The sequence below is a fragment of the Mycteria americana genome, chromosome 1, assembly GCF_035582795.1.
Source record: "Mycteria americana isolate JAX WOST 10 ecotype Jacksonville Zoo and Gardens chromosome 1, USCA_MyAme_1.0, whole genome shotgun sequence".
NCBI classification, from domain to species: domain Eukaryota; kingdom Metazoa; phylum Chordata; class Aves; order Ciconiiformes; family Ciconiidae; genus Mycteria; species Mycteria americana.
This window is the reverse complement of record NC_134365.1, coordinates 51,171,133-51,197,480: the sequence shown is the minus strand read 5'-3', so window position 1 is coordinate 51,197,480 and position 26,348 is coordinate 51,171,133. Positions and strand designations below refer to the sequence as shown.

Genomic DNA, 26,348 nt, shown 5'->3' with positions numbered 1-26,348 from the left:
TAAGCAGTTGCACACACACACACCCTTCCTTGTGAGAAATGGAAAATTGGGACTTGGCTGTTCTAGCTCTTTTGCTGCAGCAGCATATTTAGGAAATTGTTTCTTAGCAAATTCATTCAGGCTGCTCATTAGCAAAATGAATATAATAAATATTTATTTTTTCATAGAAACCAATGTTTCAAAATCTTCCAGGAATAAGCATTTGGTTTCCTTTGTGTCCATTAAATCTGGAGTAGAAAAGGTACTATGCAATCATATCTAGAAGTGGAACTGAATTTGTGAATGGATAGGTTTGTTTTATTGCAAAGATGGTTTCTTCACAATAGAGATGGACAAACCTTCACTCCTGAAATAACATATCTTACGCTTTGTAAGGTTATTCTATAAATTTAGGATACAAATTTCTAATGAGAAGTTGTAGTTTAGTTATGGTCTTAATTCTCGAATCTTCTCAAATTATGCTGTAGCCAGACAGATTCCTATGTTTTAAGCCAATCTGTAAACATCCAGAGTAAACACCAATGCTTATATCAATAGGCTATCTTCATTCTTTAGTAGATCTCGTGCCATCCTGTCACCTGTCCATCCAGTTACTGGTAAGGAGTCAAGCTGCAACTGTAAATAACAGATGACAAAACTAATGTGCTTGTAGTGGTCATACGCAGCCTAAATAATGTGTGTTCCTGTCGATTACTGTAGTTCAAGTAAGCTATATTATGTCTGTATTCAAGCAGCCACTTCATGAAAAAAAATCAAAAGTTATTTGCCACAGCGAAGGCTCCTACTCACAGCATCCCATTCTGATGTCCTAAGTTGGTAAAACATATAACTGGTGGGGTTTCTTTCTTCTCTCAGTACAGTTTCATCCAGTACCACTAGTTATGATCATTCAGAAATTGTCCGGTGACTCTTACAATTAGTGCTAAGTAAAAAACACTGCACTTCTGTGCCTCAATTTCCCCATTTGTACATAGGGATCATAACAACTCCTGTAAAATACTCTGGGATTTACTGAAGAACATTTTTAATATAAAACCTAGATATTACTGTGAGATTTCATTCTGTATGTGTACATACATCCATCTGTTTTTTGCTGTTGAACAGACTTGCTACAGTACTTGACAAAAATATAAAAATACTTCTATGCAAAATAAAGAATCTGGGGTTTGAAATAGAGTTGTGATTGCAATAAGACTTTTATAAGATTGCAAAGGGGGGGTAGGAGGAGGAAGTAAGATTAGTCAGCCACAGGCTCAGCTGGCCTGGATGCACCCACTCAGTGAGTAACTTGATGACAGCAAAAGCTGTCATAGGAAGATGGTCAGCAGCTGCATTGAATTGTTCTGGGAGTATTAATTGCATAATTGCAATTATTTGTTTACCTTTTCTGCCTACAGTGACATTATAGAGCACTTTGTTGGTGAATAAGGTGGTTGCCTAACTGTTCTCAGAACTGCTGTAGTCCCAGCAATGATGAGACGGTCACGGATTTGTGGGAGGAGGATCGTGCTCTCCATCCTGGCCTTCACATTGGTGTGGTAGGACAAGATTGGCTCAGCCAACAGAACAGGTCACTGCTGTGGGAGGGGGTAATCCTACATCTGCCACATCTGTTTCCTACTGCTTCTCTTATGCTAGCTCTGATGCCTCAGTGAGCTGGTCAGAAAGGTAAGTCAGCCAAAACAAAAAAACCCATACCCCAATAGACACGTACCAATGGAAGGAGGGGATCGGGAATATAGGGCAGAGCACAGGGAAAGGGAGCAGGAGCTCAGTGTTGCCTGCAGCTTCTCCAAAAAGGTAAGAGGCATCCAAAGCTGGGTTAATAACTCATGGATACTACAAGGGGCAATTTCATTCCCACTTGTGTTACTTACCTTTTGTTGTCTCTGGTGCTTGCTAGACCCCACTGTAAGCCAAATCAATTTACCAGTCCAGCAGAAGACCACACTAAATGGCTGGTTTTCTGGCAAGTTAGTGCATTGAATCAGCTCAGCAGAATCTGGCAAGCCCCAGGAGTGAACGGTGGGGGAGACCCTGTGCTTGAGGAAGGGGGGTAGAAGGAGTGAGATGGGAAGGGGAAGTAAGGAGTCCTCTTTTTGACAGATTGACTCAGCTGTCTGGTATAGCTTGACCTCAAATATGTGGTTTCACACTGTCCCTAATGCAGTGAACTACAGACAGTCCCTTCTCACACCCTCAGGTATGGGTTCCTGTCCCCTTTCTTGTGCCAGACCGACACAGCTGCATGACTGCCTGTGGTTCACATCAGCTCACTGCTCACCCAGGAACTATTCATGCTTTTGATCAGCTCATCTTCTGTGAGATCATGATGTAAGCTGAGGGAGCAGCGGTGTGTGGCAGAGGAGGTGGGCAGGAGCCCTCTTTAGCAGCAACGCAAATACAAAGTGGTGTAACCCTGACATGAAACTACACCCTAAATAACCACTGTGGAGGCAGGCCTTGGTGGAGCTGGGCTGTAGGAATGAACTCTGATTTAAATGGAGACAACAGGTGACACCAGACACTGTACCTAAATTTCCTCTGAAATGCAAATATAAATGTTGCTTTATAAAAGCCAACCAGCAGCAAGTGTAGCGTGGCAAGATCGCTTTTCTAAAATTAACCGGCGTTATCAGGTGCTCTGAACTCAGAAGCAAAGCATCAGGGAGCAGCAAGGGTGGCACTGCTCCCGCAGGGCAGGTGAGCCAGGAGCCAAGGGCGCTCCAAGGCGAGCCGAGCCCCACTGCACCAGAGGCAGGTGAGCAGAACAGGGTGGTTACTGCAGCGGGTCCAGGGATCATCAGGCAAGACACGGTAACAGGCCAGGTAAGCGCAGCTGAGGTGTAGCTCAGGAGAGAATGAACTCCCAGGCCCGTCAGAGGGTGAGGGTGGAAATTAAGGTCTATTTGTGTACTCAGCGCCCTGACACAAAGCTGTGGAGTCAAAACAGCAGCTAACAAAGCCTTTACTTTTTGATCTAAGGCCAGTACAACCATCCAGAGTCCTGTCTGATATCCTTGAACTGTTTATCAGCATATATCTGACAAAATACAGGCATATAATATTCCCAGGTTTCCTCACATTCTGCCTGAGGTGCAGGGTTTATTTCGGGATATCAAGGGAGGAAACAGTTAGCAATCGCCAGTGCTAAGAGAGCATCAGACAGAACTCCAGACAAGGAGTCTAATGAAAAAAATCTCAATTTAATTTAAACAAAAATATCAATCTAAATGACTGCCAAACACATAGGATCTTTATTTTTCAACCTAGCAAAAGAAAAATAGTCAGGGAAGGCAGCTGCCTAAATGAGGATGCATGACTTCATTAATTACGATACTTCAGATGAAAGCAGAATTTTTTTTTCCATCAAACCTTTATTTTACAAAAAAAAAAAAAAGGATTGCTGAAACACTCTGCAAATTTTGACAAACTACATATGTAGTGCTGTGGAAATCTCGCTTTTCAGATCTACTTTTTCTTCCCTTCTTTTCTCCTCTCTGTCCCCCCTCCCATGCCCTCCAAGAAACTTTTCACATTTTTTAGGTGGTTTTAATGGCATTGTTACATGTTTAATGGTATTGTCATATGTTTAATGGTATATGTGGCTTTGAAAAACTGTATGGATAAAGAATCCCTGTGCCATACTGCTCAAAATAAATAATCTGGTAGAGAAGAATAAATACATTTTAGCAACAACCTTGAACTTCAGAGTAGGAGTGCTGAAGTATTATTCTACCCAGGGAAGGGGAAAGCAGAAACATTCTGGGCTGGATCACCCGTGGTTCTTCTCCAAGGATGTCTTCCAAGAGACATGCCAAATGGAGGATACGCACACAGAGTGGTGCAGGCTGTGGTCCAGAACCCAGTTACGGCAGCAATAATGGCTGAGTGGAAAATCCTGAAGGACAGGGGTGGACACTGGAAGGTGATTGGGGTGGGAAAGCACCTGGAAGATGCAAGAACCTCCATGGGGTGTGGCTAGTTTGAGGTGACAAAGCTTCCCTGACACTTATGTGTCTTGTTCCAGCTCTGATTCAGAGGATTAAGTTGCCTCCTTTGGGAATTTGAGAATGCTATAAAAGAAGGACAATTTTTACTATAGCTTCTCCTGAAGATATCCCTTGGTACAGAGGGAGTGCAAAGAAGCAAAGTCTAAAGCCAGAATTCTGGAGTAGCCAGTTTGGATGGCTTTTCCAGCACCTATATGGATACTCGGGGATCTCTGCAGCAGTCCTTATAGGAGCTAGAATGACTTAGGGGAACAACCTAAGTCTTTGTAGATATGACAACAGAAAACAATGTTTTTGTTCACTGCCATCTCCTGAGCAAGCGGACTTCAAAAGCCTTTTCCTAAGAGGAGCCAGAAAGAGAGGTGTCATGAAAACTGCAACTTTCCCAGGATGTGGCAGGCCACTTGTTGCACAATGAAAACTATCAAAACATAATAGCCTGCCAGATCGACTTGTTGCAACTTCAGACTTGAAGCAAGATTCCTGGTCTACAACACTTGAAAGGGGACGCTGAATGCAACATTCATGAGCATTTGTTTGAGCCAACTATGCTCTGTTTTTGCATCTCACAGACGTAGGGCAAGGTTCACAGAGCAGAAGTTCCAGCACTTTCAAGAAACTGAGTGGCATTTTACTCACATTGAGCCTAAAAGCATCTTTTGGCCCATGTTTTCTTCCACTTATGCCAGTCCTTTACTGGTCAGTATTCTGGGAGAAGGGTAAAAGAAAAAAAAAAAGAGTAGGAGCAGGCAGAAACAAAGAAAAAAGTAATTCTGCAAGTGGTGTAACAAAGTACACTGGTTTCCAATTACTTTGGTCTTGAGGATATGGCCCAGTGAAGATTCTTTGATGTCTAATAAAGTGTTGGAGTCTTTCTCCCCAACATTTTTTCTCTTTTGTCTTCCTACTTTCAGAAAATTCACAACTAATTGGTATCTTTCACAAGGAATTGCTTCACCTTTCCAGCTGTATCTTTGTATTTGTTTGATGCTGGCAAGCACATACAAGGGTTACTAGCATAGGACACAAGGGTGAAAAAGGATTGTTTGGTTTAGGGACCATTTCTGGTATTGGTCTGTAAACTGCCTCTTGTATTATGTGAAATTTACACCACATGGAGAGAACAATTTTAAAAATAACCTAAATATTTGCATTCCTTCTACATATGTCAGTATACCTGCTAACTCAAAAGGAAGGCTCCTAGTTATTACTGGGTGTCATAGCAACATGATTACAAATATTTTCAGTTATTCACAACTTTTCAAGATTATATGAATGCTAATTTCCTCTTTTCACTAACCTTCTGTCCTGATTTTTTTCTCCTGACTCCCTAAGCAAAGTTCACTGTAATCCCATTCCTCAAAACCAATGAGATTCTCTACCCCATCCGCATGCTGCTCTGTGGTAAGCAGTTATTTATACGCAGGTCAGCACTGCATGGTGGTCGTCACTAGATATTGTTAATTCATTTACACCAACCTCGTTGCTCTCCCAAGTGACAGACGATTTGAGAAGGCCTTACTGTATTTATGCCTTGTAAAATTTACTGCAAAGTAAGTCTTCATTTGTGAAGATCTGAGTTCTAGAAACGGGCACTAAATACAGCCTCAAAATTCTTCCAATTGAACAAGGATTGCTCGAGAGCAATTTTAGTACCACATGGGTTCTAAACCCCCTGTATGAGCCCAGCCCTGAGGTTTACATACATCTTTGTATGAAAGATGTCCTTTCATACAAAGAACATCTTGAATACTGTACTCTTCATTTAGACTATTTGTTCCTGCAGAGGGGTGGGAAGCTGTGCTATAGTCATCTGGAAGAGGCTTCACCTCTCTGTGTGTGATCTCACCTATCTGAAAAAAAACTCCAAAGCAACCAACTAGTAAATCACCGAGACTGCTGCCACCAGAATCAAACAATAAGACACTGTGCATCCTTAGGAGAGCCCTAGCAGCCCAGATTATAATTGCTTATTCTAAGGCAGCAGATGTGCTATAGATACTTCAGTATCTGTGAAGCTAGGAAAAAAACAGGCTAACATGCAGCTGATAAACACATTATCTTAGAAGGGTTTTTCTCCACCTTACAACTTTTTTTTCCTAGAGATCAGCATTTCACCTTTTTAGGTTAGCTGGTAAGTACTGTGAAGGTGCTGAGTATCCAAAAGTATCTACTCGGTCTTGTTTAGTAGTAGCAGCAGGTTGTAATAATTAAGTAAAAAGAAAAATCCACCATTAAAGTATAGCTCTGTGTGTAACTAGCAAGACCAGATTTTGCTGAAGGCAAACATGGACATTTTACATGCTAATGTATGCAAATGAACTCACCCATCTGGTCTCCACTGTAGAATGAGGGGTGTTATTGATGAATGCTTTAAGCCCCAATTCTGCAAACGTGTTTTCATGTGCTTCTCTTGGTGCATGTCACTTCATTGTTGATTTGACTGACTTCAGAGAAAGTTACATCCAGAAAGTTAGGAGAGGAACTGGGTGCTTAAAGGGCTGAGGGTGTACACAAGAGTTCACAGAGATTATGGGTTTTCATGAACTGACGTGAAGTTTGGAATTACTGTTGTCTTCAACAGCTGGGGATATCAAATAGTGTAGAACAACTCTGTACTTGTTAGTTGCCTTCTACAGTGCCAATGGCTTAGTGGGAAGGATAGAGAAGGAAAACTAGGTAAGTTTTGGGGAAGTATTGTAGGCAGTGAAGGAGGGAGGCACACCGCTCTTCTGACACGTGCTTCATGTCACCGTAACCATCATGTAATAATATAAACGCTTAAATTTTAAGATAGAGGATACGTTTGTAGTATCTGTGTGATAGGAGTGTTTCATCTATTACACAGTCCAGATTTGCCAGTGTCAGACAACTTTCCATTCTACCAAAGTGTACAGAAATTATGAGATCGTCTAGAAGTTCTGTTTTTAAACCAGGAGAAAACACTTGACAGGGAATCACATGTATGCAGGGTCCTATTCCTGGCTATGCTCCTAGCCTGCTTGGTAACCTATGGCAAATCGCTTCATCTTTCTGTGCTTTTATTCCCCATCAATAACGATGCAGGGTGCTAGATGTTACTATTGCTATGCAGCTGTAGGAGTGTCCTAGGATGCTCATGTGATAATTATACTCTAACTTCTACAATATTTCTCTTCCTGCTAAAAGAGAAGGAGGTTCACTAACCAGGTGTTATTAAGACAAAGAAGTTCTAAGATAGCTTTGTGACAGGTTTAGTGACACTCGCACTGCCCAAAATCAGGAAACGGTATGCGCTATAGCATTACGGTGCACAAGCCACGCCGATGAAATCCTAATTCTGTCAGTGTTGAACGACGACCCCACGCACTTACTACAGACGGGCTTCTCCTGCCTTTGCAGATAGCCGGTGCGCATCGCGGCGGGGGTAAATCAGAGGCACCGTAAGCAGCGCCGGCAGCTGGGCTCTGCCAGCTCGTACCGGGCTGGCCTAGGAGGCCGCTGCCCCCGGGCGTTGCCCGCTTCTCCCGCAGCACTTGGAGAAGCGAACGCCCCTGCCGGGCCCGCAGGCTGGCTGCCCTGGCCCCTTTTAGCTGGGGGCAACCCGCCGCCCTGCGAGGAGAGGCGGCGGGTCTGTCCCGCCACCCGCGGCCGGGGCGGTGCGGGCCGAGGCACGCCCCGGCCCTCCTGCCGCCTCACGGCCGCCCCCGGGTCCCCCTACAGGCCCCCTCCGCCGCGCTCGTGCCCACGGACAGCCCAGCGATCCCCTGTCAGCCGAGGGGCCGCCCTGCCCCGGGAGCGCCCCGCCTTGCGCCCGGCCACCGGCCGTTCCGCCGGCAGGGCGGGCGCGGCCTACATTGCCCGGCGTCCCGCGCCGAGGGCGGCGCCACCGGAAGCGCGGCGCGGACTACTTCCGGCTGTGCGCGAGCCCCGAGCGGAGGCGAGCCCGCGAGCCTGCACCCCGACGAGACAAGATGGCCGGGCTGCCCCGCAGGATCATCAAGGTACCCCCGCCCTCCCCCGCGCCGCGACTCGCGGGGGGCTCGAGGGGCGGCCGGGCCGGGGCCCGCACGGCAGGCAGCGCTGGGCCGGGCGTCGCTTCCGGTGCCCGGGAGCAGGGCCGCGCGGGGCTAGGGCCGCTCCCAGGCCTCCTCCTTCCCACGCCGGGTGGGGGGCGACCCGTCGCCGGGCCCGGCCGCCGTGGGAGCGAGTGGGGGTGGGGGGCCGCGCCGGGCCTGGCTCCCCGCCCCCACACACACCCCGTTTCCCGCCGCCGGCGGCTGCGCGGCCGCCCGCGGGGGCTCCCGGGCTCGGCGGCGGCGTGCGAGGGCGGTCGAGAGCGGCCGGGCTCTCCTGGCGGGCCGGGGGCGGCGGGCGGGAGCGGGCCCGCGCCTATCACGGGAAGCGCCCGGGCGGCGGCGGCGCCGCACGGCCTCTGGTGCTGCCGTCCGTCGGGTGCCTGCGCGCCCCTTCCGGGGCCCGGAGCTTGAGAGGCACCGGGCGCGCCCCCCAACCTCCTTCCGCCGGCGGTGCGGCTCCTCGCCGGCGGCGCCCCGCAGACGGGCAGCGCGGCGCCCGGCCTGGCCCCGGTTCCCCGGCACAGCTCTCGCCGTGTCTGGGCTGGGGGAGCGCGGCGGGGCTCGGGTTCCTCCTCCTGTGCGAGGAGGAACAAAACATAGCGGGTGGGTAAACCTGGGTTTGAGCTGTAGGTCGGGGGCATCCGTACCGGTACACGTTAGGCCAGCCTGGTTACCCCTACGTGCCTTCTGAGCTGTCGGCTCTTACGGTATTAGCGTGTTCGTGCTGGCGGTTCGGTGTCTTGCTTTGACTTCCATTTACCAAGCTTTGTAAGGGCTCTCAACTTTGGGGTACTTTCAGCTGACCCTCCGAGTGCAATTTCAGCTTAAGACTTGAATGATTTGGAGTCACTTAACAGAGATACAGGTAGCTGCATTGCCAGCTATCAAAAGATAGCTTGGTCCTGTAGCTAGCATGGATGTTTGTGCTGGGCTGCTGTCTCTGACTCGATTTGCAGTGATGTGAATTGAAGCCCTCAAATGGTGATTGCTCCCTTTACAAAAGTTACTAAGTGATTTCAGTAAGGTTCGTTAGCCCTCATAGGAAATAACACCACCCTTGTTACTTGTTGAAGTGAACTAATGTCACAAATAATTTATAACGCTGTGAAGCTCTCTTGGTTGAGCGCGCAGTGTTGGCAACCATTGTAAGACACCTGAGTGTAAGATATGTTAAATAGCAGATGAAAAAATAAAACTGGATTTTCTCTAAAAAGTCAAGTTATCTAATAGGTGATAGAGGAGGTGAGGTAAAACAGACTGAACTATGATTACTGCTCAGAATTGTAAGCAGTAAAAATAATGAAGACAAATCTTACAGAATGAGTTTGACGCTCATCCAGCTGCCTTAGTGCACAGCATGCAAAGCTGAATATATTCCAGGTGTGAGAGGGAGCACTGATTCATAATACAGTGGAACTGGTATTCATCACAGAGTTGTGGTAAGAGCTCAGTCATGAGGCTGGTGTCTGTGTTACATTTTTTTAATTGCTCTTGACAATTCCCCTGAATACAACCAAGAAGCGCACCCACTTGTAAGCTGGTGCATAAATTTCCTTCTTGGCGCTTTTGTGTTTTTCATGCTTTTCTAGAAGAAACCTGGAGCAATTCACACGACTCGCTTCAAAGATGTGTGATGGCATGGGAATGTTTCTTCTCCTCCTGGAGAGGGGAGGTGGAGGGCAGCAGAAAAGAGACCTAGAAACTCCAGATTTCCTCCAGAGGATCCCCCTTAGAGTTTTGGGGATTATTATCTATTATAGGGTGGTGTGTATGGTGCGTTGTGTATTTCCATGTATGCATTATAAGTTGTCTGCAGCCCGTCTAGAGCTTTTAAATCTTGGATTGGTTGCGTTAGATGACCAATTCTTTAGCTCCTGTGCTGTGCATTAGGTTGCCGTATGTGCGTACAGTCCCGGACTTGAAGCTCACTAGTTACTACAGCCTCAAAAATGTGCAAAGTCATATTTTGAAATATCGCAGCTGCAGAGGTGCAGACCTAGAAATATAGCTGCTTGAGTCTTCAGGAGTCTTGAGTGAGAATTGTTTTGACCTTTTCTATCCTGCCAATCTTGATATTAGAATTAAATTTGCTATTGCTGGTTGCTGTAGAGGGAGGGAGTGAACTCTGCTGCCAGTGAGAATTTGAAAGATCAGAAAAGGAAATGGAAGAGAGAGAGAGATAGGAAAGGAAAGAGCTGTAGAAAGGTGAAATAATTCCAATAACAAGAAGATCCAATTTTCTTTATGCACAGTAATAAATTTGTTGATAAATGGCTTAGGCTACTGTTAGGAAAAGACCTTCTCCCTTTGATCCACATGCACCCTTTGTGTTGTCATCCGAGGGAGACAGTCGATGGCTGATTGGGGACAGGAGTGCGTATTTGGACTGTAATGAAGTACAGAATCTAGCTAACCGCTAGAAATGCAGTTGGCGTTCCTCGTCTTGACCGACTGCTGGCAGATGGCCTGGCTCTCAGGTTGACTAGCAGCCCTGTATTCCTCAGTCTGCTTCTTCGCTATGTACAGGCTGTCATCTAGCCCAGCAGGAGAGCAGTAGCTTTCCTTGTCTTAGCAGAGAGCTCTGTATTTCCAATACTTTTCCCAAATTCAATTAAAAGGTGACAGTATAGATGTTGCAAGCAGTTGTTGCAGAAGATAAAGAACTACTCTTGGTTTGCTGTCCTCGGATTACTTAGAAACACAGACTTTAAACAAGTGGTGGGGGAATGATCTGTAAGCTCAAGAGATGACTTGCTTTAGAGTTATGACTTAGTGTTAGAACATCACAAATGGTGAGCAGAAAATGATGATACAGTTTTGAATCTTTAAAGATGTAATTGGAATTGGAAAACCTTCTGTCTTGTGAATGGAGAAGAGGTATTTTTATTTTCTTCAATAGTTCAAAACCAAGGGTCCTCTGAGAATCACCTTGACAAGAAAATCTATTAATGTAAGATAAAATAAAAATACAGTATGGCACATTCACATAGATATGTGTGTTTGATGCTGTAAACTTTTTTCCTACTGCACAGTATTAAAAAGTGAGCCTTTGCAATATACACAATAAATAAGCCCAGCAATTTTTACTTTCAAGCACTTATTACACCAGTTCTCTCCAGTGTTGCAAAGTCACGTAGCTCCAGTCGAGTAAGGAGTTGAATTGCATCTGATTTTTTTTTTTTTGGCTGACATTCAAAGCACCTCATGGCTGTGTCAAGTGCAGTCGATATATCTGAATGGGATGGGCAATGCTGCCTCATGTCATCTTTTCAAATGTTTTTTCTGCTGTTTTCACTGCTGCAGCGATCTCATGATTCATAATTTGATGTCCACGTCTATGTGTTAACTGTGTAGCCAGTTGTAAGTAGCATTTCTGTTACCGTCACTGCAGCTGCTCATATCATGAAGTAAACCATCTGAAGCAGTATCTGAGACTCCTTCAAATTTTTTTTATTAATGAATTTATCAGTGTGAAATTACTGAGGTTTTGATTTCCTCCCCTGCATGGTAGCATGTTGTTGTCTGAGATATTCCTTCCTTGCTGTTTACTGTGAGAAGCTATTTCCACATTGCTGCCAGTGAGCTCCTGCTTGCAGTATTTTTCAAGAATCTGGGTAACATTTGGACTGCTGAGTTATAAAATGCTACCTCAAATTGTAAAATTTCTGGGAGGTTTTATGGAGATTCTCATGGTGGTGACAGGCATCTACAGCATTCTGTATTAGAGGTCAGTATCATCAATTTTATTTTTTTTTAAATATAAATCAGGTATTTAGTCTGTAACTTCTGATTACTGGCAGCCAACTTGAAGTTTCTCACTTTGTCGTGGAAGCTATGGGCTTCTGGGGCATGGACATCTGTCTCCACATGAAAATTTAAGTCGCTATTACTTTTTGATTTCTCTGACATTTCCGGCCATTTTTAACTTCCTGGATAAAAAATTTAAAAAGACAATACATTTTTGTGGTATTTTGCATTTGTTTGGATGGTAGTTAGGCATAGAAAACATTGCTTCTGGACAGTGCTGTTCCTTGGTATTTGTCAGAGAAGCTGTATATTTGGTCTTTGTAATGTCTTTTTGCCCCTTGTATGCTGATTGAATCTTGTGGATAACTTTAAATTTGACAGAAGGGTGAAACTTTTGGGAATTTTCAGAGGCAGTTTTTGTACTGTTCTTCTTAAAACCACCTTCCCCCACCACCCTAACAAATGTAGGAAGGTAGGAAGATAATATGTATACTACTTTGCGACCCTCTTTGAATCTTCTTGCCAGGTGACTAGTATAGCATGGGCTGGCTGTGGTAGTCAGAGGGGTGTATAGGCAGGTATTGGCAGCCTGAAGTTTAGCAGGACAGATCTTTTGTGGAGGTGTAGGAGGGAGGCTGAGAAAAAGGCTCAGGCCCAGATGGTGAGAAGACTTTCAAGTTAGATCAAGGTACCAGTTTTAAAAGGAAAACATGGAGTCTTAATAAAAGGTCTTAAAGAGGACACTGATAACTTTCCACAGCCTTTTCCTTAAAGAAATTTTCAGTAGACACTAGAGAATAAAAACTGAGGGGAAAAAACCAGCAAATAATCCATCTAGAGGCAAAAACCTTGTTTGGACCACCTTCTTGTATAATACTTGAGTAACTTTGAGGTACAAATCTATAGTACACCAAGCTTTCTAAGTACTGATGGTAATTTTTTTATCACTTTGTACATAGTTGTTTTATACTGTACTTGTCTGTTATGTTTACATGGCTTTCAGTGTATCATCAAAATTTTTTTGTGTAATAGTACAAAACAAACACATTTTCATAGTTAAATGTGACTGGTGGGTTAATAGTGAGAAGCAAGTGGCAAATTTTGCCATAGATGGCATTTGGACAAAAGCTCTGTATGAGCTATTGTTTGCTTTAACCACACTTTGATAGTTGACTCTGCACTGTATATTAATGCAAGGCTCTAATGCAAATGTGCTCCATCAGTATAACTGCAGGAATGGTTTACACTGTTAGCTTAGTGAATTTAGTTATGCCTCAATTTACTACAGCTGGAGATGTACCATGAAAAGCTTGATCTGTGCTAGTACATGGATAATCCTCTAGGAATTTGCATAGGATCTCAGCTTCACAGTTCCAAAATCCTGTAATGTGCTGTGGAAAATTTGAGAACGAGGTCGTTCTCAGGAGAGGGTGATGCTGACCTTAAAAATGCCCCTTTTCATGTTACTGTTTGGCAACAAGGTCGTCTTCCAAGAATGAGCAGATTCTGGATTTTTTTTTTCTGGGAAGACGCTGTTACCTGCAGTACATTTGTCTTCACATCACTCACTGTAAGTGACTTTGCAGTGGTTAAAAATGTTTATGTGGTGATGGGAACTGGAAACCAGAAGAGTGTGAGGGAAGACTGTGAGTGATCCAGAATTCATGGTGCTTGCTTAGCAGAAATGTAGCTTCAAGTTGCTGGACAATTGTCCATAGATTCAGTACTAGGTAATGGTTTCTAAATCTACTGTTCCACTGTTCTATTATTTCTTTTTTACAGCCAATGCCTTTGACATGTTGACACTTGGAACATTTTCTTGCTTTTTACTTTTGGGGGGTAGATACAGTCGGGGCTGGTGATGGGGTCTAGGAACCCGCAGGGTGGTGGTAGCATTAGTGTACAGAGATGTTAGCCCAGTAATGAGTCTAGGAAGCGGAGGCATGTGGGATGCTGACACTCAGGGATTATATGGCAAGGAAGAGAAGAATTCATGTGGAGGCTGGCTACTGGAAACCACAAGTGCAGCCTTCTATTTATGATGTTTGACCTTTGCTATACAGTTTAATGGGCTTTATTGCTAATTCTTTTTTTCCTGAAAGGCAGACATTATTTTTCAGAAGACTTTCTCCAATGTACTTGTTTTACAGTGATATAATTTTAATCTAAACATTCTGAAATATCTCTGACAATATGACATCTGCTTAGGTTACCAATTTATTTTCAGTAATGCTGGTTATAGCCAGTTCTTTACATAATTGTAGCTGATGAATTGATAGACCCTGGAAGAATTTGTGCCATAATGTGATCTACTGTTATAAAAAGTTTTTGAATTAAGTCTTTGTGGTTTTCTGAGGCAGCTTTATCCCTATATGTAGAAGACAGTTTTGACTGATACGTTTCACTTTCTCCTACTGCCTCCCCCTCAAAAATCAAAGCAAAAACATACATGTGGTTTACCTTCTTGTGTGCAACTTATCAGTTCTTGGTGAAGGAGATCAGTGTGGTCTTCAGCCTTATCCCACTCTGACAGAACAGGAAAGAATTGCTATTTGGCAAGTAATTATAACTTGTCCATGTGCCAATATGCTGCTTTAAGTTTCACCCTATGCAGCTAAAACCTTTAGTTTCTATTTCATGTCCCCAAATTAATCCAAACTATTAGATGTAGTTGGAAGAGAATGGCACTGGTAGCTGGCAAGGGTTTCCTGCAATCAGAATAAAAATGTGAAACAAATGTATGCTGTATGTAGTCTGAATTGAAATGCTAAATTTGGTGTTGTACTTCTGTGGTTTTTGCAGAGAGCCAGCACAAGGCGGAAAAGTTACCACCTAGTTAAGTTAGATTAACCAGAAGTTCTCAAGGTGATTAGCCTGTGGTTCATGTTGAGCAGCCTTTCTGTATAAACAGGTTTAGTCTGGGTTGTGCTGGCATCAAAATTTTTGTGGCGCTGTGGTAAACTTGGACTGAGGGACTGATTTGTCTCGGAAGTCTGCAGTAAAGGTTATTTCTTCAGCCAAGGCAGTTCTGTAATCTCATTTGTTGTTTGATTTTGCAAACCCTTGGGCTCATGAAAGGGGTGCATGGAATGGTGACTGTACAAATTAGCGCTGCTGCTGAGAAGTTAGGGCTTCCCATTTGGGCAAACCCTTGCATTTTGTGAGGAAAGGAAAAGGTGGAGGTAGTTACAGATGGGAGTGAAGTTGACCAAGAAGGACTGAGAACCAGGCTGAAATGGTGGGGAGAAAAGCAATTTGACTCAATTGTAAACTCAACAGCTGAAGCCAGTGAAGAATGAGATAAAGGACTTGCACTAATTTTTAGTCATTGAGAGTGGAACTTAGGTGTAACATTTAAAAAAAATCTCTTCGCTTTTTGCTATTTAGTGACTTGTGATCTGCTTTAGAAATCTTCCTGGAGGACTTGGCAGTAAATGTCTGATCTCCCCTAGGAAGCAAATATTGAAGAGACTGAGTGATCTCTCTTTCCTCATCACATCTTCTCCCACAAAAATTGGTATGTGTGGTACCCTCCAAGTGATAAGTGTTATCATTTCAGCTATAGCAGAAAATGGAGCTAGTGGCTTTCATTTTAAGTCTGTCATCTCTTTTTGAAAAACTCTAATTTGCAATATCATCTGTGGAGTCTGAAACTGTCTACCACATCCTCTCTAAAAGTGCTTCTGGATACAACAGTTCAGATTAAAAGTTACCTTGTGATTTATGCTGTAGTGGGTTGACTGTGGCCAGCTGCTCACCCAGCCATTCTTTTATTCTCCCCACCTCAACCAGGCAGGGGGAGAAAATAAGATGGAAAAGCTCATGGGTCAAGACAAAGACAGGGAGATCGCTTACCAATTACCATCACGGGCAAAACAGACTCAACTTGGGGAAAGTTAATTAATTTATTGCCAAGTAAAATAGAGTTGGATGGTGAGAAACAAAGGCAAAATTAAAACAAACACCTTTGCCCCCCTTTTCCCACACTCAACTTCAGTCCTTTACTCCCGGACTCCTCTACCTCCCCTGTCCCTGATGGCTGCAGGGGGATGGGGAATGGGGTTTGTGGTCAGTCCATAACAGCTCCTCTCTGCTTTCCCCTCCTCCTCACGCCTTTCCCGTGCGGTCCTCCCCACTCTCTGCTCCACTCTGGTCCTCCATGGGCTACAGGGAATCTCTGGGCTAGTGCCTGGAGCACCTCCTCACCCTCCTTCTCTGACCTTGGTGTTCACACTAGTTTTGCTCACAGTCCCCCCCCCTATTCTCTCTGTGTGATGTTTTCTATCCTTTCTTAAATATATTTTCCCAGATGTGCAACCAGCTTGGCTGATGGGCTCAGCTGTGTCCTGCAGCAGGTCTGTTGGAGCTGACATGCCGTAGCCCCTGGCCTCTACCCACAGAGGTCACCCCTGGAGCCCCCCTGCTGCCAACACCTAGACACCTACACCCTGTACATATGCCTAGACAGTTATGCCGTTAAATTAGACCATACCAAATACAAGTTTTATGTCCAAAAGAAGTGTGTCAAGCTGGTGTGTATTTTTTTCAATCTGGGTGCCAGTAACTTTCCATTTTAGCATTTTACTAATAACTTTCTTTTAGGCCATCTTGGGACCATTCATGTGACATTGCATCCTATTTTTCCTTTTATAAATGGCCAAGGCTACCAAAGAAGTTTGTTTTGTAGCCAGCTGTGTAGAGACCCTTGCTCGTAGCACCTATGGAAGAAATGTATCAAGAGATGTGCGGATTTCATTCATTCGTACTGCTGGAAGATGCTTTTACCCACAGCCAATGCCAACTGTTCATCAGTTTCTGTTGCAAGTTACTGTCCTCTGCTAGATGGCAGCAGAGTTTGCATGCTGTCTTTCAACGTTTTTCGGGTTAAAGATCTAGCTAAGACAGCCCAGCTCACTTTTGCTGGGTTGAATTGGGAATACTGACAGGGTTTACTTTCTCAGTAGATTTGCAGGATGGTGATTTCTGGCACGGGGGCAGCAATAAGCACTGGGAGTTGAGCTGTGAGCTGTAATTCGTGTTGCAGATTAAGTCTTATTAAAACAAAGATACTCATCCATCATCTGTTTTCCCTGATCTGTTCACAATAAAGCCACCTAGGGTTAGTTGAACCTACAGGTAAAGGTGGATATTACCTACATTTTTTTCACTGTCTGAAGTAGATTAGAGAGGGCTTGTACTTTGCCTTGGCTTGGCAAAGTTGTACAGATGTAACCTCCATGTTAGTAGGTGATGCTGAAGGTAAATTACTTGACTACTGCATAGAGAACTGAGATAGTAAATGTGCTGCTGAAAATACAAGGAAAGAATCATTCCCCTGAGACTTTGCATAAAGATGTCATATTGTGCCATTTTAAATATTTAACAGCTCTAAGACCTGCAGTATTTTCTCTTTGTGTGAGAGGCCTTCTTAATGTTTTCTGGTTTGATGTTTCAGAATAATTTTATCACAGCTATGTTGACCTCTGAAAGTCTTAATGATCTCTCTCTCTTTTTAAGGTGCTAGTTATAAGGATGCTTTTCTGTAGTCTCAATACTATAAAAGGTTGCTAGATAACTGTTTATAACAAGTAAGAAGATATACAGAGTCTTTGGTGTTTAAGACTTTTATAGATGGATGAAGACTTTAATTTAGCACTTTACCATCTGTTACTGAAATTAGCCCTGTTGGTAGTTAAGCTTATTCCTTTGGAATGAGGAGGTAGAGTCTGCGTTTCCTTTTTAGGTTGGTTACAGAATAGTAATCTGTTACGCTAGTATCTCACTGTGATTAATGCTGCAGTCTCGACTCTTTAAACCAGCCCTTTCACCAAAAGGAGCAGTCTGTTCTCCCATCCTTCTGACAGCATGTGTTTGCACCGTCCTTTTTGTTGGCACAGCTGTTCGCGTGGACATGTGGTGAACTGCATCAGGGACTCTTCTCTCTTGCATGATTTTTATTTTTTTTCTTCCAGATTGGCTACATGCTATGTTTTACCATGAGGTCGAGAGGCAGCTATACAGGCAAAAGTGAAGGCGCATAATAAGCTGAAGTGGAAAGGCAGCACAGCTTTTTTTCTTCCTTTCCCCAGTGGGCGCTCATTTATCAGCTTAAAATGTTCAAGCTTTGTAAGGTGTTGGGATTTCTCTAAGCTCCCTTTGTTCTACTGGATTTTATTAATTTCACTGAGTGATTTCACAGCTGATATTAAAGGACGGTGTAGAGCAGAAGACCATGTTAGATTCTGTCAAAAGTGTATTCCTTCAGTTGTAACATCTCACTAAAGACTACTGTATTTAACTTGTGGATTAATATGCAGAATTTTTTAGTTATTGAAGGTAACTGTATAGCAGTAGTATTGAATATGAAATAAGAAAACTGGGGTGTCAGGAAACTGAGCGTGCAGACCGTTGAACTACTAAGTAAAGCAAATTTGGCTGAAGACATGGAGCTTGGATTTCTTCTTTGAGCTAGTTTGTGCTGACTTTGCAAGCAAGCTTCTTTCTTAAATTCTAGTGGCCTTCATACAGTAGCCTTAAGTTCCCCTGTTTTGTAGGTGCTAGATATTGATTTGTTCTTAACTGTTTAGCCACATCCCTTGGCAGTGTGAAATTTGTGGTGATTAACTATTGCCATAGTACAGGGAACAGAATTGCAATTATTTTTCCAAGCAAAGAATATAGTACTCCTTTCTAAAAAGCAATGAAGAAGCTTTAAAAATTGTCTAATCCCATGCAACAATTTCTTCCTTCACTACTGGAGTGGTCTCTGCCAGACAGGTGAAGCTTCAGAGTTTTCAGTTCAGCTCTGCTATGTGAGAAATAATGTTTGGGGTTTTTTTTTTTTTTTGCAAATATTGCATACACGAGTTTTTCAATTGTAGTTATTTGCCAATATGCCACTGTCTGATCCTGCCTTAGTCTGTTGGTAGCAAGTAAGACTTCTGAAGTAGCTTTTTGTTTTTCAAAAATGTAGCATACAGAAATCTCTTTCGTTGTTTTGACTGAGGCCTTGGCAGCTTGAGGCTTTTATAAACACTTCTGCAAGACTGGAAGTGATTAAAATAGTAGTGTATTTCTAATGGATTCCTTCTCTGTATGCTTGTTCATATCTCCGTGTGCTCTAACAATTGATTTTCGTGCATGTCTGTATGGAAGCATCTTCTGGGTTGTTCAGTTCACTTCCTTAAAGAAGGGCTCTGTCTTGCTCTGGGTGTATGAACCAGGAGAATCCTGGTGGCTATGTCTGCTTTTCAGTAACTTTTTTTTTCCCCTTCCACTGAAAGCAGGATAACCAAGCAAAAGCTCAAAGAGTGAAACATAGACCCCTGCAAATGGCTCTCGTGTTTGCATTACTTCTCTCAGTCTTGGCAACCTGAAAAACTCTCACCCCCACCTCATGCTCTGTCGGGGTGTTCTAAAGATCACAGCGCGCTCTCTTGAGTCTTCTTGTCCTCGCAGGTTACTGTAAAAACAGGTTGAGGGTTTCTCCCTGCCTTGGGTACAATTAGTTTTCAATTTAATGTCTTTATAGAAGAATAGCTATGCAGAATGTCAGCTACACCATCTGTCCCATCCGTATCATCTGTCACTCTACTTCAGACCACCTGTGTTAATAAGAAAAGTGTTGCTTTTGCTTGTCAAAACACCTTCAACACTTCTGTGTTTTTTAACCACTTCATTAAAAATAAAAAAGATAAAATTGAGGGGGGTGTAGCCAGTTGTGAATGACAGTGTTGTGTGGTTTTTTTTTTAAAGTATTGACTGGCAATTGTCTTCGTTTTGGGTTTTATTAATTTTCTTTAGTCGATGGAAATTATGACGTTAACTTGGAATTGGAAAAAGTGGAGTAAAAGCAGGGGCGAGAAGAGATCTCAATCTATTTGCCATACTCTGCAATGTTTTTAGAAATAACTGCCTATGGCAGCATGGGATACCTCATGAAATGCTTTAGCGCTCAAAATGTCCTGAAATCTCTTCTGTGAAACTTACTCCAGTATGCTAGAGGAGAGCTAATAAGAAACACTATAAAGTGCTGTTCTGGAACTTACTTGATGGAAATTTGTATTCCCATGAAGACAAAATTAACTGCTCTATTGTAAAAACATTGATTGTGAGCAGCAGAACTGCGAAACCTGGTTTTCTGTGAATTTGTCCTTTTTCCTTTTTAGCATGTTAATATTTGGGTGTCCCAGCTCTTTTTATGCTTATTGGCAGGGGTGTTTGCCAGGCAAGAATAGCACATGCTTGGTTGGAATAAACTGGCCAAACAGCATGTAATATCAGAGTTCTTCATGTCTTTCTCTTCAGTAATGCTGAGCTTGATTTCTGTCTTAGCCACTGACAGCTTACAAAATGTACAAGAAAGTTGAAATTAGATGAAGGGTTCAAAGGCATTTTGGGGGAGAAAGGGGGAAGTAACAGGCTGCACAAAACTCGCTTCCTCAGCTAAAAAACTGTTAGAAAGATTTTGCCTAAAAAGATATTGGAAAGTGAAGTATTGCATATGCTTGATTTCCTGATTAGTTAAAAAAGGTGGGAAGTTAAAAGTTTAATTAGAAGCAGTTTGTTTATTTATTTTAAAGTGTTTGAGAGTGTTTTTCATTGGGTAACCATCCTCTGGGGAAGGTAATATAAAATTACAGAATAAGATCAACATGTAGTTAAACATTTCCTTGTTTGTAGATTGAGTCCACATCTTGTGACTCTCTTGTGGGTGACTTACAGGGTGTGTTTTGTTTTGTTGGGTTTTTTGGTAAAGTACGCTTCAAAAAAAAAAAAAATCCTTAAGCAGGTCAGTTTCCTGACCTGGTGCATAGTGTTGCCCTGTATACTGACAACTGTTTCTCTCAAATATGACTTATTTCTCCAAGTCTTATGGCGAATCAAATTGATTTTAGTATTAGCATGTCTTCCACATTTTACAGTGAGATGGCAGTTGAAGTCCCTGCTATCACTTTAGAACTGGACCCACTTGTATGTTGAAGCATTTATATGCTTAGACTTTAAAAAGTAACTTTTTTGATTCATTTCTCCCTTTCTGTTCCTTTTCCATGGTTTCCCCCCAGATATATTGAAGATATTATTATAAATTTCTTCATAATTGAAGGGCAAAAGCCTTATTTACTGTCAGAATTTAGCAGGTGGTGGTGATGTATTTAAATACAAACATTTCACATTCTTTTAATAAATGGCATCTTTCTTGTGTTTTTTGTTTTATCATTTCATTTTCTTGTCTAACAAGCTTGTCTGTATTATACTGTTTTAAAAAGATGCCTTTTCTGAACCGAAGATGCTTCTCAGCTTTTGCTTAAAACGGTAGTGATGTATGTTCACAGGAGTCATTTTGTGTGTGTCAGAGAAGTTTAGCCTGGTGCTTGCTTGCTCGGCATGATGGCTGCATCAGAGCCTGGCAGGTATGAAAGATGAGTGTCAACCAATTTCCTCACAGATTTCTTGCAAGTATTCGTCCTCATTTCTGTTTGAAAACAGCTTCAATTATTCCAGTAGTGGTGGAGCTCCATGCACAGTGCAGGAAGTGAGACGTGCTTGCTTAAAGCATTTTTCATCTAACATTAATGTTCCACAGGGGCCTGTATGGGTTCTGAGTAGCCTCAGCACTAGTGTAGCTGTATGCAGCATAAATGCTTTTCTTTGCACTCCCCTTTTCTGTGGTGTTTTAGAGCAAGGCAACTGTGTCCGTATAATGGAGAGGCATAAAGGGCTATCCAAATGTGATGACATACTAGCAGTGGTATAGCCCCTTCAGTATAATACGGTACCTCAATTAAAATAATTGTTTTTCTCATACATGGGCGCGCTCATTGTTTATTGACAAATGGTTTTTAGTGGCAGAATGTGCTGCTCGCAGCCTGGCGTTGCTCCCTCAGTTACGCTGGCAGGTAGAAGTGCTGATGCTGCTGCCAGAGAACTGCTGATTCTGGGTTATTTTAAGCCAGGATTGGCTGCCCGGTATGGTTACAGTCAGCATACTGGCATAACTAGGGAGGCAGTCTGGGGACCAGAATGACTGAGTGGGGGCTAGGGACTGATGAGATCAGCCCAACTATTAAAATGTGTTACCCTTATTAAAAAAAAAAAAAAGTCTTAAATTTGAGCATGCCCATAAGAACCAAACCCATGATTTGCCTACTAGCATGTATCTGGAAAAGTCCAGGTGGTAGCAGCTGTAAATAAGTTTAAAAATTGGGTCTTTTTGTTATTTTTTTTTTTTTTTTCAAGTTGGCTTGCTGTATTAGTTTGTATTTGGAATAAGACGCTGTTTCCTCTGCCAAAACTGTCAAACTGTAATAAGTATATGATCCTTCATAGGTGGAAATCCAGATTGTCCCATTTACCTGTGGCAGCACTCATACTGAAACCTTGCTGAAAGGAATTGAGACTGTTTATGCATTTACAGGGATAATCTATAGTTTCTTACTGACTTTCATACCACTGAACTAAAGCTTTAAGCATTCATTATAACTGCTTTTCTACAGAGTTACTGTACAAGTAAATAGCCAGCAGAACTCAAATTCTGAGTATGTTATAAATTTATGTGTATAATTTTAAAAAATACACTTGCAGAAGTGATCGTAGACAGCACTAAGAAGCTTGGATGTCCTTCCAGTAAGGTGTGTAAGTGGCATTGGCTGCTAATGCTTATGCAGATAAGTACGCAATATGTAGTCACAGCAAGGAATTAGAGCAGTTAAATTTATTTTTATGTTTGTGTATGTACATAGTAATAACTTCAATATTACGATTTGTAGGACCTTGACAGTTTTGAGATGAATAACTGGATTTTGGCATTAATTACCGTGACTTCACTTCTTTATATTATGTATTTTATTATTTTTTTGCTAAAGTGAGGTGTTATTTAACTGCACCAACAGCCATATCACTTCATACGTGAATGTATTTCTACAAAATGCCAGTATTGTAACAGTCCAGTTATGTTTGAAGAACGTATTAAGCCAAGTAGAGGTAATCTGTCTATTTTGTGCTTGTATCATTGCTATTGTAGACACACAAAATAAATATGCTATAAAACTAGAATAATAAATTAATATTACACCTACAAGTTACCATTTTTCTTCAGTAGAAATGGGATAAATTTTCTTTGTGAAAGCCAGCACAGAAAGATAGTGAAAAAATTAACTGTACATAGTAAAAACAAGCTAGAGGAAAAGCAGGAAATGGGGCTAAAATTACCTGAGGAAATGAGGCTTCGGCAGGACTTCTTGTCTCTGCCTAATGTCCTGTTGCCCGTTTCAGCCTCGGATTCTCTTTTGTAAGAAGGAGCAGAATGGTGCCTGTAAGACTTGTGAAGGCTGGCAGCAGAGGAGAGGGAAAGATGTACAGGACTTGGTCAGTCTGTCTGCTCAGTGCATTAGCGGGATGGATGGTCAGAACGTGGGCAGCTCTTGGCTATGGTCACAGCGTGGTGCCTGAGGTGGGATCGGTGCTGTGGGCAGAAGGATTGAGCAACAAAGAATACAAATCTCTGTAGGAAACTGGGCTTCCCTAATTTTACAGAACAACTTGCCTGTCTCCTACCGGTTGTTAGGGTGACTTTAAACATGATTGTATGTAAGCTGAAAGTGCTCACACCAAAGCTATTTACGCATATATATGTGTAAATATAAAAAAAATCCTTATAAACACCTTTTAGTGTTGCAGCAGAGTAGTACTTTGAATTCTTCAAAGTTGAATCTGATTCCAGTACATATGTTCATCAGAATAAACTGGCCCACCCTTGTTAGAGTAAATCTTGAACACTTTCTGTGAGTGATTAGCCCTTTTGGTTTTTCACTTATGGGATTTTCTGTTTAAGGTAGAATGGGAAATGGTTTTGGTATTTTTACTGTGGTATTCTTTAAAGTTCTTTTAAGTATATTGGAAGAATAACAGTAGTTTAATCAAAAGTTAAGAAATTTGTTGAGGACAGCTTCATTGTTATCTAGTACCTTGTGCTCTAGAAGCACACACTATTACAGCAGCTGAGGGATCCAGAAGGAGATGCGTACCGGTTTACCACATCCTCATCTTCCTTCTGCAGATGTTCTTTGACTTTAAGGTATTCGTCTAACATGATCATTTTGTGGCTGTAGGCAAATAACTGATAATGAATACTTGTTTTTTTTTAAATAGTTTGTACAGGTCATGTTTATTTTAAATGGGTTGTATTTGTTACATTGCCTCTTCTTTTTCTCCTAGGAAACCCAGCGCTTGCTGGCAGAGCCAGTCCCTGGGATAAAAGCGGAGCCAGATGAAAGCAACGCACGTTATTTTCACGTGGTCATTGCAGGTCCACAGGATTCCCCCTTTGAGGGTGGGACATTTAAACTTGAACTATTCCTTCCAGAAGAATATCCAATGGCAGCTCCAAAAGTACGTTTCATGACCAAAATTTATCATCCTAATGTAGACAAGCTGGGAAGAATATGTTTAGATATTTTGAAAGGTAAGTGCTACCTTGTTTTCTTTCTTTTGATGTTATGAAGTACAGGAACTTGTAGATTGACCCTAAAAGGAGATTTCATTTGTTTAAAGAATACCTTGCTTATTCTTTAATATGGGAGAGGAAAATTTGCTCTTTCTGTAGACTGTGATTAATATGGTGTTTCACACTGCTATAAATGTCTCTTCAGATAAATGGTCCCCAGCTTTGCAGATTCGTACAGTTCTGCTATCAATCCAGGCTTTGTTAAGCGCTCCCAATCCAGATGATCCATTAGCAAATGATGTAGCTGAGCAATGGAAGACCAATGAAGCCCAAGCCATAGAAACAGGTGATGTATCTTACACTTTTTTAACTAGCTTTTGGAAGCAGCTGATTACTAACTGGTTTGGGAATATAAATCCTGACCTCTTGTTTTATGTCTGCAACTTGTAGAAACAATTACTGCATGCAGTCATAGTCCAAGTACCCTGAATGTGCCTGCAGTGGTCTATTTTCAAGTCTGTGAGGCCTGCTGGAAGAAAAGTGCTCTCTTGATCTGTTTTATGTTGTGTTTTCATGTTCCTAAATTGCAAGCATGTCTAATTTGGACTCGTGGTGAAATAAAAGTACACACCACTGCTTTTTCTGTAAAGCTTAAGGAACAGATTGTCTAGTTTCAGAAAGTACATCTCTTCCATACTTGCTTCTGTGGCAGGCTGTGACAAATTAAAAGAATTACTACGTTATGCCTCGTCACTTTTGGATCCACTGCAGTCAGGCCACTTCAGCTGTTGTCAACTTTTGTGTGTTATAGGAGTTCAAAATTGCACTTAAAACCTCAGAACTGATGTATTTTGTATACTTGCAGCAGCGGTATAAAAGTGATCTTTAAAAATATGTATTTAAAATTACTTTAATAAAGCCTGAAAAATATATCTGTTCTTAAATGTGTTTCTTTTTCTTTACAGCCAGAGCATGGACTAGGCTATATGCCATGAATAATATTTAAATGCGCTTTGAACATCAAGTGTGCATCACTTCTTCTCCTGTTCTGCCAAGACCTCTTCCTTTTTTGTTTGCATTTAATGGACACAGTCTTAGAAACATTACAGAATAAAAGCCCAGACATCTTCAGTCCTTTGGTGATTAAATGCACATTAGCAAATCTGTGTCTTGTCCTAATTCACTATTGTACTGCATGAACAGAGGCTAGAAGTATCATCTGGATTGTTGTGAAATTGTTTAAAAGCAGCAGCACATCTCTGCTTTTAATCATTTTTCCCATCATGGTTTAAGTATAAGCACTGTGAATGAAGGTAGGCAGGGTTAGCTGTGGGGCTTTTTGTTTTAATTTTGTGGGCTCCTCCTCCCTTTTTATGGTGATGCTAATTGCATTGGTAAAAGCAGCTAACCAGTTATACTTTAGAAAATATACCCTCTAGCCCAGTCTAACTTAGACGCTGTAGATGGACAAGCTTCATTGTTTGAACAAAAAATGGGAACATTAAACATCCATCACCTTCACTAATAATATTGTGATTCTGCTGTCAAGTGTAGAAAAATCCCTCCAAGAAAAAGCTTGTGACCATTTTGTATGGCTTGTCTGGAAAATCTCCTGTAAATCTTATGTTTTAGTAAAATATTTTTTGTTATTCTACTTTGCCTTTGTACAGTTTATTTTGCTGTGTTTTCATTTCTCTAATGTGACAATCGTATTTAAAAAAATTGAAACCAGAATTGACAATTTGTCTTCAGCAGTCTGACAGATTAAACAGTAAAGAGGTGGAATTCACAAGATTTTTTTGCTTCTGTTTGCTGACTTTTTTATTGTGTTATGTGGGTGACCTTACCTGGCCAATTTAATACAAAATTGCATTTGGAGTGACTTTTAGAAACAAGTCCCTGATGTAACCATTGTAACCATAATTTTAGTAATGCATTGATGTGCATTTTCATGGAAATAACCATAATCAAGTAGGAGGTTGAGAGCAAATGACAGCACTAATTGAGTATCTGCATAACTTCTTTTTGCTGATTGTCATCAGATGTTAGGCTACACAGTTTTCTACCTTCTTTAATTCCTGTCCT

At 42.1% G+C, this 26,348-nt stretch overlaps 1 protein-coding gene across 1 annotated transcript; it reads left to right on the top strand.

Annotated features, from left to right (window-relative positions):
- The first annotated feature begins 7,652 nt into the window (after positions 1-7,652).
- UBE2N (ubiquitin conjugating enzyme E2 N) lies at positions 7,653-26,057 on the top strand. The gene is made up of 4 exons (XM_075496943.1): positions 7,653-7,996; positions 24,035-24,281; positions 24,469-24,609; positions 25,229-26,057. Exons 1-4 carry the CDS (start codon positions 7,967-7,969, stop codon positions 25,267-25,269), a joined length of 459 nt encoding a protein of 152 aa, XP_075353058.1. The 5' UTR covers positions 7,653-7,966; the 3' UTR covers positions 25,270-26,057.
- The last annotated feature ends 291 nt before the right edge of the window (positions 26,058-26,348 follow it).

Coding starts and splice junctions, on each gene's coding strand:
- UBE2N (XM_075496943.1), top strand. CDS start 7,967: ATGGCCGGGCTGCCCCGCAGGATCATCAAG. Junction 7,997..24,034: donor TGCCCCGCAGGATCATCAAG/GTACCCCCGCCC, acceptor TTTTTCTCCTAG/GAAACCCAGCGCTTGCTGGC. Junction 24,282..24,468: donor ATGTTTAGATATTTTGAAAG/GTAAGTGCTACC, acceptor ATGTCTCTTCAG/ATAAATGGTCCCCAGCTTTG.